The sequence below is a fragment of the Dreissena polymorpha genome, chromosome 9, assembly GCF_020536995.1.
Source record: "Dreissena polymorpha isolate Duluth1 chromosome 9, UMN_Dpol_1.0, whole genome shotgun sequence".
NCBI classification, from domain to species: Eukaryota; Metazoa; Mollusca; class Bivalvia; order Myida; family Dreissenidae; genus Dreissena; species Dreissena polymorpha.
Window position 1 is genome coordinate 75,587,800 of NC_068363.1, and position 16,249 is coordinate 75,604,048.

At 36.2% G+C, this 16,249-nt stretch overlaps 1 protein-coding gene across 1 annotated transcript; it reads left to right on the top strand.

Annotated features, from left to right (window-relative positions):
- The first annotated feature begins 807 nt into the window (after positions 1-807).
- On the top strand, positions 808-7,945 carry LOC127846178 (uncharacterized). The gene is made up of 6 exons (XM_052377355.1): positions 808-867; positions 1,046-1,186; positions 5,815-5,991; positions 6,394-6,444; positions 7,034-7,163; positions 7,521-7,945. The coding sequence occupies exons 1-6, from the start codon at positions 808-810 to the stop codon at positions 7,796-7,798; spliced, it is 837 nt and encodes a 278-aa protein (XP_052233315.1). The 3' UTR covers positions 7,799-7,945.
- The last annotated feature ends 8,304 nt before the right edge of the window (positions 7,946-16,249 follow it).

Sequence of the window (16,249 nt, forward strand, 5' to 3'; positions counted from 1 at the left end):
CAGTCTGCTTCAGAACGATCCCTGACCAGAAGCTGACAACGAAAGCCCATCCATACTAAAGACAAATATGGTGGAGGAAGTGCGCAGTCTGAGGCAGAACAATCTCCAAGGGTGAACAATGTCCTTTCGAGCTGATTAAGCATAGGGGACAGGCAACGACGGTAGCAATGACGTCACTATGCCAGAAGATCAAGAGAGGAGAAGCAGTGGCCAAAAAAGTTGACCCGTCTTTGGTCATCCCCCTACCGAAAAGGCATTATCATGATGCGCGCGAATGTCTGCATCATAAGCTGGACGGACAGACCATTATGGAACAAATCTTCAACTGCAAAGCCATCATGTAGAAACTTCTGCAGCACCACCGTGATATCTTCCAACACTAAATTGACTTAAAATATGCTTTCGACCGCGAGTGGCATGACGGCCTATGGCAGATTCTAAGATGTTTCAACATTGACGAAGGGCTGGTGCAAGTCATCAAGAACTCTATGGAAAGCCAGTAAATGGACAGATGGATGACTTATGCAGAGCATCAGCGGGCATCCGTAGGGGATGTCTGCTCTGCCCCGTCCTGTTTAACCTTTTCCTTCATAAGATAATTACAAGAATCTCCAAGACCTCTACCCTATCCATCTCCATGGGTGGTAGACCGATTTCCAACTTGAGATTCGCTGATGAAATTGACCTCATTGGTGGCACCTTCAGCACGGAGAAGTCGAAGATCATGGTGAACAGCACGACCAACACCAGTGCGGACATCACATGTCCATGGATGGTACCAGTACGCCGTGAAGTCCGAATAAAACTATGCAAGTTGTGGAACGCAGCTACATCAGCTTCACCACCAAGCACAGACTCATCAAGTCCGTAATATTTTCTATCCTAATGTACGGCTGCGATACATGGACACTTCACGCGGACGCAGAACGCAGGATAAAGGCCTTTGACCACAAGTGTCAACGAAGACTGCTCCGCATCTCTTACATTAAGCAAACGACCAACGAGTATGTCCAGAACATGACATCAGCACCTGTTGGCCCACCAGAATCCCTCTTGGCGACCATCAAACGACGGTAGCTTGCTTGGACAAGTCACCAGGCACGAGCCTCTGTACAAGACTGTGCTCAAGGGAACGCTTGAGAGAGGTCGCCGTCGAGGCCGTCATACGAAAGGCTGGATGGACCATGTTAAGGATATGGGCGTTCCTCCCTTTTGATAAGCTACTCTCCGCAGCCCACAACAGACCCGATTGGATCTCTGTGTTGTCGTCTCTCATTGACCTCAACGACAAGACCGGTCAAGGAAATGATGATGATGAAGAACCTGAACCTTCTCAATAGTCGCAAGCCAAAAGCTGGTCAAGGTCTCAATGAGGTCATGTGAAGAGAGTGTATTGAAAGTGTTTAAAGACAGTATCAAAGCTTTGTAGCAAGCAGTATTGATGTTAGACCAAGTGGATCATTTTGGTTTAACCAAGATTTTGGACCTTCTAATGAATCGAAGTCCAAAAGCAGGTCAACGTCAAGCTTAAAAGGGAAGTCATGTGATGTGGTTGTATTGAAAGTATTAAACGACATACATTATCCATGTAAATATAAAAGCTTTGTAAAAGCATTATCAATGTTAGCCGAAACACATCATGTTGGACTTACCAAGGTCCATAAATTGGTGAAAATTAATGTCAAAACGAGGTAAGGATGATGAAGGTGCGTTGACAATTTTCATAGACAACATCCAAGAAAGTATCAAAGCTTTGCAGCGTTTGGTACTGCTGTTGGATGAAACACGTAATTTCGGGGTTAACAAAGAAATTGATCCTTCTCAAAAAGTCAAAAGGTATGTCAATGACAAGTTCAAATTGATGTCAGGTGGTGGGGGTATGTTGAGTGTGTTCATAGATGCAAGTATCAGAGCTTTGTAACAAGCGGTACTGATGTAAGACGAAACTCGTCATTTTGTTAAAATGGTAAAAGGGTAAATGTTATGGTTTACACGTCCATAAACGTATATGTAAACATATACACGTATATATGAAAAAATGATGATGAAAAAAACACTTTATTTAAAGAATTGAAACAGGCTATATGAAAATCGTTAGCACCAGAACTAATTTATATTTCCAAGCACAATACAAGCATTTAATTCCAATAAACAACCCTGTCCTCACGTAATACCCTTTCCGGTCTATCTGGTGGAGATGCTCATGGGTGCATATGTACTTGCCCTCATAAACTCGTTCACGTCCTGTCTCGTCTAGCTTGAACGAAAAACCGGTTCAGGCGGAAGGTATCGTCCTTGGTTAGCCTTTGCGGACTGCACAGGTGAATATGGGACGACAATTTACGCAACGCATAAGGACCAGTTTCCCAAGAGAGACATGCTCATATATAAAGCATGTTTAGTTACAAGGCAATTATTATGTTAAAGGACTTTATACATGTTTTTCATTATCAGAACACATCGAAAAATTAAATTTACCATAGGACTATTTTCAAACCAGTGGAAAGAGGGTATAAAGGTCAAACAAGGGACCTCTTCACCGGCAAATTTACAATTACAAAAATCCATGGATTTCAAGTAGAAAATAATAAGTGACCTTTAAATAAGTAAAATAGCACTCGTGACTAAGAAAATATCTTTAAAATCGCGTTGTCTGTGGATAATAATAAAAAGAAAAAAGAAAATTATAAACGCGTTTGTAACGTTGTCGATCGATAAATTGGAAAAAGGTGATTATGAACACATTGTTTAATTTAGCCTCATACGTTCTAAAGCTTGCACGGCCCAATTATCAAACCTTTTCTTTATTTACATTACCTTAGATTATTAAAAAAAATGCAGTGTTCTAGGAAGATACATATAATATCTGTTTTCAACAATAAACAAGTCTATGATCAAGTCACTTTAAGCTTATGATCGTTTGTACTCGTGTGTTTAGGTATCAATGGTAGGTTTAACGCATGGTTAGAAACAAAACCCGTATTCCCTAAAGCACAAACATATGTGAACAAATAACTATGTACATTTATTGATACCTTCCAACATTTTCACCTTATGCGGATAATATCGTTATTTTCATGAAAGCACACACTATAGTAACTTAACATTTTAGTGAGTATTGCTGCTAGTTGAAATGACTTAAGGATTAAGAAGGGCGGTTATCAGTCACTGGCATAAGTATATGCACTAAGTATTGGTACACCAGCTAACCCACTAAAGTGTTAATTGTTAAACTGACCGCCGTGATATGACGTACTGGCATACTGATGAAAACGTCGAACAATCCAACACACAAACAAACCAGATTAAGAATGGCGCTCACACTCTTAGACCATCGTTGCTTTTGCGTCGCGCAGTAACACCTTAATATTTAACAAACAGGTATAACAATTTAACAATTATTTTACATTGTTTAAGATAACGCGACTTGTTATGTAGGGCATCAGTATATTACACGCGAAAACAGACATACTTTCAGAAAAAAATGATATAATAAGTATAATAATTACACACAGAAGATTCAACAAGCCTACAATATACGTTGAAACTTCTCGTGCATTGAGTTGTTATGATTATCCCTAAATACTTCTGAATACGCAATCATACGTAACGTTTACAAACACGCTTTTATGAGTCATGTACACTTACTGTAGTCTGTCAAGTATTTCTATCTACGCGTACATATAATATAGAGTTATACAAAATGTACCTTGGTACAATACCAATCGATGTTGATATACATTTGTTGTTATTTATAACATTTCCAACTCTGAGATAGACAATATCGTATAGGTAGGCAAAATGTACTAACTAAAACTTCAACTATCTGTATAATCATGTCATGTTATCATGTCTAAAACAAGTCAGGAGCAAATACTACATGGTAGCTATGAGCACCACATTGTAGCTATGAGCATATGTGCGACGGTTTCCGTCACCGTCAACCGTCGCACATATGCTCATAGCTACGATGTGTGTAAGTTTCAAGGTTCTAGTGCTAATAGTGTAGGAGGAGATAGTGGCCGATCAAAAAAAAACGAAGATCCATACAATATCCTCACGCTTAAAAGCGTGGGGATAATTTCTTTCTTTTTGTATGGGATAAGATACGTTGTGTCTTGAATATAAGAACTGCAATAAACATGTAAACGTCGATTTTAATTTTTATTCTAAAACGTGGTCCTTTTCACATGTATTGAGACTTTGAACTTAAAACATTATGTATTAGTCAAACAGGAAATGTTACCAACGCAAAATCGACAATGCAATAAAACTTCTTATTTGAACAGCATGTACATAGCTAAGTGACATTGGCATTGGTGGCACAGGCAACCACTAGAATGTCGTTATTATATATTTATGTAATTTACTAAAGCAGTTTCACACCAGTAGCTTCAGAATCTTTGTTTTAATCTTATGCGTGATGAAAACGTTTTAAGTTCTCGTGTTAATGAATTAGTAGTATCAAGCATATGATTCATACTTGTAAAATCATTTAACATTCAAACGTCTTATTTCTTATTGGTTAGGTGTTTTTCATGTTGAGACGTACATGTAGATATGTTGATCGAATATGACCAATCAGGTTGTGTTAGGTTATCCCGGATGAACGGATCAAACGCATGAATGTGATTTCAAAACAAAACTAATTCGTTACACAATAATATTGAAGTTGGGTAAATCAGATAGAAACAAACATATCCGGTTGTTTAAAATCTCATGCCTATGGCTGTTGAGCAGACATCACTTTACTTTATTTAAATAAGCATATATACAATTAATGTTTTGTTCGTAAAACTAACAACACAACACATATAGAAACCAGTATTCACCATTGGACATTTGTAGTTTGTAAATCTCTTTAAATACTTTGATGCAGCCGTGCTTTAATTGAGTAAAATGCTCATAATTAATGTTCATAACATGGTCAATTTATTTGCATCGCATTAAATTGTTTTCCTAGAGATATTCAACACGTCACTGTTGCCCAGCCAAGGAGGAAACCAAAAAGGAGCAGGATGAAAAACCCTGCTATTTGACTCTAAATATACCCATACTTTATATTAAAAAAATATAGTTGGTCTTTTTTCATAGTCCTTGAGAAATGTGCCATTCTGTAAGTTCTTCGATTCTTTATGCAGCAACATCGTACCTGAAAAACTGGCATTTGATTTTGGCATACAAAATATGTTGATTTATTTGGAAAACACATTAACAATAACGTACAACGATAATGAAAAAAAAGTTGTTTTATGTAACATTAACTATATAATCGGTATACCATTGTGGACATATCGAAACGCCATTAATACATATCATGAAAATCAAGGAAATATTTCAGTAATGGATTGTTCAATAATTCACGTGCATGTATATCCATTAGCGAACACGGAACCTTTTTGATTGGTCGTATAAAGGGTAAATGTATATCAATGAGCCAGTTTACATGTCTCTAAGTGATTGGTTATTTCATTTACATTCGTTTATTATAAAAGCATAGGACTACATTGTTCGGTATCAGTTCTGAACTAGTTCTTACTGAAAAAGTAAGTTGATAGTTGGTAGGCTTTTGTTTTGAAGTTTTTTGACACGGAGTCATTTGTTTAAATTTTGTTTAAACGAAGTTATTACAGTTAATACTTTTTGAAAGTGTCTGGTTTAATCGTTTAATGTATGAAAACATTAAGTACAGGACTTATAGGCGTTGGACAAAACGACCTAGAATATCATTGTATCACTAAGGAAACGTTGTATTTATATATTATTAAAGTTTAATGTTCGTGTTTTAAAATAATGTAATTTTGTTCATAACAGATGCGCTCGTTTGCGATTGTCTTGCTGTGTATCGTGGTCGCTGCCTTTGGCCAAGAAGGGCCACCAGATACCTTAACGGATGACGAAGGCAATGTGTTCAGGGTAAAGGTGGATCGAGAAAGTATGCAGCTGCTCAACAGCACCGGCAGCCTGGTATCGACGGTTCTCAACTCAAAAGTACGTAAAGTTTGCAATTCTCTTCAGTTTTTGCTTTGTGGGCTTCTCTTATGTGTAGTTTCTTCACGTGTGAAATGTCATCCTGCAAAAATGTTATCACAATTAAAAAAAAGAAAAATTATAATAAACAAAATGTGATGGAGTATTCAAACCGTTCAAAGCCTTGTTATTATTGCGTGTGCCAGTATATATATCAAATTGGTTAAACCAACTGCTCTGAATCTTAATATATGTGAGCAGTATACAGGAAATCAACATACAAATACGCGTGTTAGCAATTATTTTCGTTAAATTTCATGATTGAATTAAACTTATCAGACTTCGTTGCAATGTAAACACTAATTTTCATTGCGTGATGCGCCATGTACATGTTACTTGGATTTAAAGACCTTTAACTTTTAGGGTTGGGTTGTCGTGATCTCCTCTGACAAGCGAGAATGCATAATCTCGGATGTAAGTACATTTTTGACTTGATTAACTTCATTAATTAAACTTTTATATGATAGTACGTGATAGTAATGTCTATTGTTGTACATATTTATTTATTATCGGTAAAAATTATGCTTACAACTCAAATTGTTTATTTTAACATCTAAAATTATATGATAACTAATGTGATAACAGGACTACAACAAGAGCTTACACTTTGAAAAACACTAATGTACACATATGTTTGTGAATTGTCTACAGTACAAACTATTACATAGCAAAATAAGTAACATATTTGGAATCATTGTAAGAAAGTCTGAAGTAAAAAAGACATGAGTTGAAGGGAATTCACGTATCAACCTGCCAGATTATAGATTTCCGCATTAAGTTACCAAGCATTTTAATTAAACCATGTTTAATTATTATTTCACCGAGTGATGTCATGTCAGTGCTCTTTTCTGCCCGTGATTAGTGTTCACCAAATTCCAGGGACGCAAATCCTCTTTAAAAGCTCAAGATGCTATCATCATGTAAATATAAACCTTGATACGCAAAGTGTGGCCCTCAAGGCATGCACTATTTAGTGCTCTTATTCTATTGCTCCCAATTACAGGCCAGCGTCTGCCCCGGTCTCTGTTTCGAGCTAGTTCCGTTCCCGAACAGCGTTCCTGCCGAGGTGCTGGCGTTCTGCATTGGGTTACCTATTATGCAGCAGGTGCCAGTGCCATGCCCTGAGGACACGGGTACGTAGATTTTAAAATTCGTAAATGTAAAATCGTCTATTCTTTTTACATAAAATTTTTGTTTAAACTAAATTTTTGGATAAAGTACGTATTGCATTCAGTACGATTACATGTATGTTTAGTGTTTGTGAAATGTCTAATTATTTATACTAATATCAAAGTTCATAAATGTGCAAGTCCTGTGCTCTTTCGTACACGCTACAGCAACGAGAAACAACAGTAACATTTAAATAGAAAATCAATTCAACGTAGCTGTAAAGATTTAAAGGCAAGTATTTCAACCTGATCTTAACGAGCAACATTCCAGAAATTGCACGAAGCGAGTTGAGGTTATTATAGATAATATTTCTCTTCCAGTAACCACCGCCGCTCCTGTAGTAACAGGCTCAGAAGATGACGCTGCATTAAAAAGCTCAGGTCAGCTCTTGCCCGTCTGGCCCGCGTGGCCCAAATGGTCATGCTGTTGCCGTTGGAGACGCATCGGATGGTGGCCCTGCTTGAAACCTGTGTGCCTCGCCTACAACACCCTTGGCATCTGCGTGAACTGGGGTTGCGCCCAATGGCATTGGCACTGGCACTGGATTCAAGACTGCGTGTGTGGCTACGAGTGGCCATTCTTTTATCACCACGGTTAATATTGATGTCACATGAGAGAATGTGACGCTAAAATGTTTCCATATTCCGAACAAAACCAATAGAAAACAAATTACAAGTTTAAGCAACGCAACGTGCATTTGTTTCTATATTCTTTGTTTCAAAACAGCTTGAATAAAATTTCATACCACTTTTTTGTATTGTTTGTAGTTGCTGTTTGTATAGTTGATACATTTATATATGAATACTCTATGTGTATGTAATATTGGTGCAAAAGGAGTGTTCATGTAAATACAAAATGAAGAATGTTATGCGAGTGTCTTGTATAACATCGAAAAAAGCATTTTGTGTCCATAATTGCATTAAGGAAACGTGATCTAATAATGATTCGTTTTTCGAACATTGATGTTCGCTGATCTACAGATTGACGAATGGCAAACATAGCGTTGTAAATTAACAAGTAAAGAATTCAGAAAGATATCCAAAACCGGAGCAGAAAATAGCAATAACGTTAACAGTAACATTTCACGAAAATTTGTGGAACTATTTAAAGGGACTTGTTCACAGATTTTGGCATGTTTTGAAGTTTGTCATTAAATGCTTTAAACTGATAAATATAAACATCAGAGGTAAAGAGCTGAAATATAAAAACAAGAATGAAAGTAAAACATAAAAAAGTTAACCGCACCAGGGCTCGAACCACTGACCCATGGAGTAACGCCAAGCGCCGAAACCACTCAGCTATCCGTCTTTACGTGCGTATGTGTGTAATTCAGAGTAAATGTTCGGGTCCTCGTTGAGTCTTTACGACAACATAATGTGCGGATCTGACCTTTCGTCTTCACATGGGTTGCCATTTATTTTAAACTTGGTATAACTATCCACGTGTTGTTACAAAATATAACGATAACACAAGAATTCGATTGTTTTAGATCCCTCGCTTTAATTAAAAAAAACATGAAGTAACACCGCATCGTTTCCGCTGTTCTAAGTTCAAATCTTACGCATTATAAATCCAAATCGTTGTGTTTTGACAGATAAACAACGAAAAGCAAAACACTTTTCTTAAATAAACACTCCCACAGATGGGCGTCATAAGCGCATGAATAGCCAGCTTTACCAAACACATTTGATTATCATCTGTTCAATGATATTATTTTGCTCAAATGAGAATAGAGAGGATATTTATTATTATTTCATTGTAAGATAATATTTTTATACCTTCACGAATGTCGGGTTTTCAATCACTTGTATAATAATATCAGTGACCGCATTACATACAGAAATGATATTTGTATCTTGCACTAAATTATAATTGGTCAGGTATTGTAAACGGGCTGTGGAGGGGTTCAGACAATCGAACGATTGAGTGAGTTGGAAAGGTTGCAGCACATAACACGAGACCGTATTCCACACGGACGCTAAGCTCGCTCCAATGCTGACACGCTTCAATAAATATCCTCGACTCTGTAACTCTGTCGTTTAAATTAAGAGAACTGGTTCAACAATCTCTTAAATTGTAGCTCTGGTGTAAATGATATATGTTTAAGAAACTGCATTTGTTAAGAAACAACCTTTAATCAGCTTCGTTAATGTTTAAAGAAGCAGTTTACTTAATAATATCTAAATGTCTGACACCACTACAATAAAATAACTGAATTACTAGTGAAGACATAAAATAAAACTAGCGTACTGTACACTGTATAATGCGTATTTACGTGCTCTGAATTGATCGAGTTTCCCTTATAATGAACTCTCTGTATTCGAATGTATATTTTACGAATGCATACCCATTCGTGTGTATCATGTACGCATACACAATCTCGACGCAAAGTTGTCGTTCCATGCTCTCCCATACAACTATGCTGGTTACAGTTAAATCTCTGTGCGGAGGTTGGTACGCATAATGCAGTACTAAGTATTTCAATAATTCAACTCTATGTTTATCTGAAAATATTTATTACTCGATACACAACATGATTTATTATAATTCAAACATTAACGAAATTCCAACTTTACTTCAAATTTATGCGCACATATTATCATTCAAAATACAGACGTATATTAAATAACGCCGCAATTATGAATACATATTGTTTTACCAGTGTTTGTAAATAACACCTCCAAGAAAATTGTTCAATCAAAACGATAACGGATGAAGTGTGACCAGTTATCGATGTAACACTTCTAAGTTTGTGTTGTAAGCTGTCTAGATTCCTTCCAGTTTTCTTCGAGTATTACATATGTGTCAGTATAAGTTTTCCCGCACATTTCATGTCAGGTTTTGGAGACATTTGTATACGATATGAGACTTGAGTTGATTTATTTGACTCGGTGTACTTAAACGGATATGTGTGTTTATAATGTACATACACTTTGCATGTATATTAGTAATAGATTAAATGACCTGTTTCGAAGTAGACCATAATAAAGGAATCGTTGTAGAAGTAGAAAAAGGAACGTTTACTTCTTTGATCTTGACTCGTATTTAGTGTTTTACTACATTTTCGTTAATAAAGTCTATTTCATTTTTGAAGTTTATTCCTGTGCAAAGACAGCCATACGACCGCACCGTTATAAGTTCTGCATTAAATTAAATTAAATTACAATACAGTATTTGTTATTGATGCTTACTGCATCTCGTTCAATTTAGCTTTGTTTTATACTTTCTTACATATTTTAGTAATGAAAACGCACATAAGAATGTCAACAAGTTAACTATTTCACATGCATTTGTCAAATACCCCTAGGTAATGTTACCCAAGCAAAACACACTACTCACCAAATGAAAAGCAACATTATATTAAAACAAAATGTACATAGCTTAGTACAATTTTCATTGGTGACACCGGCAACCGATTGAATGTCGTTTATGTATGATATGTATCTTAATGAAATCATTCTCATTGAAGGAGCAGCTTTATAATCTTCGCTTCAATGTGATCTGTTATGAAAACATTTTAAGTCATGTTCTTATTTGAATGAATTTGCATTAAAATAAATAGGAGCCGCGCTCTGGGGAAAAGGGGCATAATGCATGTGTGTAAAATATCGTCTCTGATCAGTCGATGCAGTCTGCACACGCTAATAAGGTATGAATCTTTCCGTGATAAAGTTATTTTTCGTTCAAAGTTACTTTTAAACGACATCCAGTTTAGTCGAAATGTGTCGACCCTGATAAGCCTATTCGGACTGCAATCTACGCATATGCATTCAGTCCGTTTTTCCAGCGCGCGACTCATATTATTTAAAGTGACACACACAGGATCAGCATCATTATTCCATACTTAAGATGAGAAAATTTAGGCACTAGTGTTCATTAACATGGCTTTAATTTGAAATCACAAACCAAAAAACAGTTAATCCAGTAATAAGTTGGAACTTAAATTAATAACGTGATTTTGACAATGAAACAGTAGCTGCCATATAATATCCTCATCTCTCAACATTAGATCAATCATCATCATAGAAGAAGGTGGTTAAGCCAAACAACATGGCTTATATAATATCATTAAATAAACACTCAGTGGCCTTCAGCATGTTTACTTCCTGTGGCCAATAACTGTGACAAAAAGTATACATACCGCCATGAGTATATGTCAAGAAAGTATATTTTAAACACACTAATTGTGCAATTAATGTTTGGTCCAACATAGGAACCAAACCGGCAACTACACGCTTGGGTATTACATAATACTAGTGGCTTTATGTAAAAACAAATTAACTTTGTATTATATCTGTTTGACAGAAGTATTGTATTTAGCAGATGATGATATAATACAAGGACAACAGAATACCGAGCCGGATAGGTCGAGGCCCGGAATAACAACGGCCGCGCACTCCACTGCCAGTCTCAAGGGTGGATTGGGCAAGTAAACTACTGGAGGAGCTAATTCATCAATCAAACCGGCAAAAAAGGAACAACCATAGGAATATGGAACATAAAAACACTCCATGCGTGTGGAAAGATCTACGAACTGACACAAGAGCTGAAGCGTTATCACTGGGACATCCTCGGACTAGCTGAGGTAAGTTGGCTAGGCCGGAGAAACACCAACAGACGAAGCGAACAAAATGTGGTTTAGCGGGTAGGAGTCTAAACATCGCCACATGGTTGCGTTCATCGTTAGGAAGGAGGTAGTAAACAGTGTCATCAGTTAAACCGCAGTCTCCAACAGGCTCATCTCCATCCGTAGCTTAACAAACGCTGGGCAACAAATCGAACCCGTAACCTTTGTAAACAAATGTCATGATGGGCCTACATGAGGGAAACAGTATTACTTGGATTTATTTATTCATGTTGTTAAATAAAAGTCATTTAGCTATTTATTGTACAACTTATATCTACTTAGTCATTGTAATGTCTCTGTTATATGCCTTTGTTAACCCATTTATGCCTATCATCCTGAAAAAAGGACATTGCAAACAGCGTAGACCCAGATGAGACGCCGCATAATGCGGCGTCTCATCTGGGTCTGCGCTGTTTGCTTAAGTGAATTTCTTTATGAAATATTCTAAATATAGAAATAAATATACTTAACACCCCTAATTTTGGAAATAAATTGATCCAATTTAGAAGGATGGGAGAGTCCACTGGGCATAAAAGGGTTAATGAACAGATTCAATGACAATCTTCCACAAAACATGCCCAGTTATTTGAGGAGCTCTGTATGATAAACATATTTTCTAATTGTTCATTAATGCAGACTTGATGTCATGTAGTGTTACGTAACGATTATTTAAACATTATCTATTGTACATTTAAAAAATCATGTATCGACAAAAATAACAATTTCATTGTTTGGCCTTATGTTCATAAAAAGAACGATTTAATGGTGTGGTCGTATGGTCAATTTATTGAAAAGACAAGCTCCATGCCTATATGTCATTTATAAATATACATTCCTTAGTTTAATCCACGTACTGTAAAGCAGATAGAACAAAATGTAATTTATCAGTAACACTCCTTTGGAAAAAAGCTGAACCTTTCCTGTCTAAGTCACGCATCTTTCCTTATATTACATGCTAGCGTCTAGTGTTAAATGGGAATATAAACAGTCACTTTTTGTCAAGTTTTATTGAAAAGACTGCATAAATATTAACACTTAACATAGATCTAGTTATACATTGATTCCATATCATTACAACAGAAAAGGCCCATGTTAGTCGAAGCATACCGAATTCTTTATTACAAAATCATTGCAATAGAAAAGGCCCATGTTAGTTGAAGCATACATAATTCTTTATTTGATCATACTGTACGAGGTCCATCTTCTCTTAAAATGCATTGAATTATGAATTCTGAAGTAATTAAACTTCATATTTTGACAGTATATTATAAACATGAATAGTTATTCATGAATTTTAATGCAAAGACGAAATCCCAGAAACATTGATGTACATCCGTAAACCTAACATAAAATCATAAATGGTCGATGTACGAGCATATAGCTGTTGACTTAGCAGACATTGATCGCTGAACTTAAAAAGTGTTGTAGACTAAGTACATGTATGAAAACCAAACTGCTTGGATTCGGAGACAAAAACAATCGGCATATAAAAGTGCATGCCCAGCTGCCGAACCAACGTTACGCAAGCATTCATTACAAAACTATTTGAACGTATTGATCTGAATACATACGATTATCCTGGTTTTCCTATCTTCAACACCATTTTCATTAATACATTCTCATCTTATGCATTGGCAGTGAAGTTAAATTTCAATAACTTTGTTATCACATGAGCTCAAATGTACCCCATGTGTTGTTGTGTGTTAGCAAACACATTTTCTCAGATTATAAACAGGTTTTTGTAGATTAAGCTATTGCTGCCAGTAAAGGGAACTAATAAAACTCGGATGTACATAACTCTCGTATCTGCTTATGTAATAAGATCTTCAGATATTGTTTATATGTGTACTTATCAGACGTTACCGATACATGTGATTTTGATGACGCAAGTTTGCCACAATTCGTGCAGTGCATAACGCGCGCAGACGCTAGTTAACATTTTGCGCGTTATTTGTTTATGTTAAATCAGATATAAAGGAGCTCTTATGTTGATATCAGTTCCAATCTCTTCCACCTGTCTGCCTTCCACAGAGGTTTGCAAATAAACGTCTACTTAAGTGTCCTTGTAGAACTGCAGCAAGTGTAGCTTCCACCAGCCAAGGATGTCGTTGCCATGTACAACTATAGCTGCCATGTTTCAAGGCGGTCCATTTCAGTAAACGAAACGGTCAGTGTCCGGAGTAAGACTTACGCTTTCACGTGCAAAGGCGGCCCATAACATGAAACGAGCAGATACGTTTCCGTGTCAGACTATGGCTAAAACGTGCAAGGGTGGTCCATTTTTTTTAATGAAACGGTATTTTTCCGTGTAAGACTTCAGCTACCACGTGTATAGGAGGTCCAATTTATTACACAAAACGATCGATCTAAATTGTAGCTAATCTGGGACGACACTTTCCGCTGTTATGGTTTTTTTGAGAATAATAAGTCTCTTTCTAGCAAAAATCACGTTTTGTTCCTGATAAGCCAGTGTGGACTGCACAGGCGAATCTTAGACGACACTTTAAGCACATGCATTAAACCTCTTTTCACAGAGTATGGCCCAAATTAGTTTATAATAATAAGAAGACTCTATTTTAAAGTCGAACACAGTGAGCTAAAAAAATGAAGATTGAATGACTAGTGTGCTAATAATGTTTATCACATCTTCAAGCATCGGACACCTTAACCCTTACAGCGCTGGAACCGAATTTTAAAGGCCTTTGCACACAGTTTGGATCCAGATGAGACGCCACAGAACGTGGTGTCTCATCAGGATCAAAACTATTTGCTATTCTGATAGTATTTTTTTTTTAAATCGAAGAAAATGCTAATTTTAGAAATTCATCAGACGATATTTTAGCAGACGACAAATTTCCCAGCATGCAAAGGCTTAATATTAAAGTGGTATAGTAAGGATTGATGACCGCGCGGTAAGTGACCTGGTAGAATACCTTGCCGAATCACTTCCACGACCACACACATGTGATGAGGCTATAACACACCAATAATGTTGTTGAAATTGATCCATCCACTACATGTTTGACTTTGGCTCAGAGTATTTGTTATTTTCTTCACTGGTCTATTTTTATTTTTTAATCAGTATGGCTGTGGAACACTGGTCCTGTTCTATGTTTGATAATGAAATCAAAATCAGGAGTCTATTTCCGTAAATTCTTGATTATTTGTCATCAAAACTTTTCAGTTCACAAAGTGTCGGTCACATGTTTGTGTATTGAGACATGATAAAAGAAAAGCTTGTAAATAAAATTCCTGAGTGTTACTTTGTATTTGGATTTTTGCTTTAGTCCATATTTATAGTAAGGATACTATTGAAACAATAAATCAACATGTTAGCCATTGTTAAACAGACATCTTTGTTTTAACGTCGAAATAAAAGATATATTTTCTAACAACGTCTAAATAAATAAATTGTTTGTACAATAAAATATTGTGTAATAAAATTAAAACACATAAAGTAATACATAGCTGGTTTTATTTAAATTTAATCTACCTTTATTCGGCTAATTTCTCACAAAATGATACTTCTTTTGCAACGACATTGCACATTCGCACACGATTTAAACAACTGAACGTTATGATGTTCTTGTTGACCCGTTCTCAGTATCCACCAATGTGTAAATGCAAAGACATGTTCGCATAGTACACGTTTACGTCTGATAAGGAAAACAATGATAGGAAAGTTTTTTCGTAACGTCTAGGTTATTTGTCATTCAAAAATATTTGTACACTAATTATTATTACAGCCACATGTGCGTTCAGCAAGACATGATCAAAGAAAAGCTTGAAAGTCTGCGGAATGCAGATCTTGTCATGCATTTCAATCTCTGACGCGAATTACCGTGACCTTAACTGCATTCTCACCGTGCTTACCAGCAAAGGATGTATTCGCGCCTAGTACACTAGGTTGCAATCTGGCACACGGGTTAGTACTATTCCCTCACAAGTATTCGGTGGAAACCGTGGGCACGTACTTGAAGGCGCATTTCTTTACTGACCTATTTCTTCAACATTTGTAATTCGTGATTAAATAATTTCCTACAAACGTCATTTAATAAAGAATCCATTCGTGTGCGATAGATGCAGAATACATTATGAAACAAAAAAAATAAAATGTAGACAACTTGAATAAATACAACGATCCACGTAATTTTTGCAGAACCAATTTGACAATAAAAACTACCATATTCATGATAGAAATATAGATTTTTAATTTCCTCCATTCATGAGGAGCATAACATATCATACAGATTATAAACAATGAAGTACAATCGAGTATATACACATACGATTCCACAAGTCAACTCTCTCTCTTTGATTGACACATATTTCAATTAACAATGTAGAATAATTGTATGTGTTGTGTTTTAATGCTGATATAAAGGACACTCACAACCGAGAAGAAGAGAACAATAATCACCG

What these genes read in the sequence shown, in the direction of transcription:
- LOC127846178 (XM_052377355.1), top strand. Translation starts at nt 808, where the DNA reads ATGCAAGTTGTGGAACGCAGCTACATCAGCTTCACCACCAAGCACAGA. An exon ending in CGACGGTTCTCAACTCAAAA is followed by an intron (nt 5,992 to 6,393) that starts GTACGTAAAGTT and finishes TTTAACTTTTAG; the next exon opens with GGTTGGGTTGTCGTGATCTC. An exon ending in GAGAATGCATAATCTCGGAT is followed by an intron (nt 6,445 to 7,033) that starts GTAAGTACATTT and finishes TCCCAATTACAG; the next exon opens with GCCAGCGTCTGCCCCGGTCT.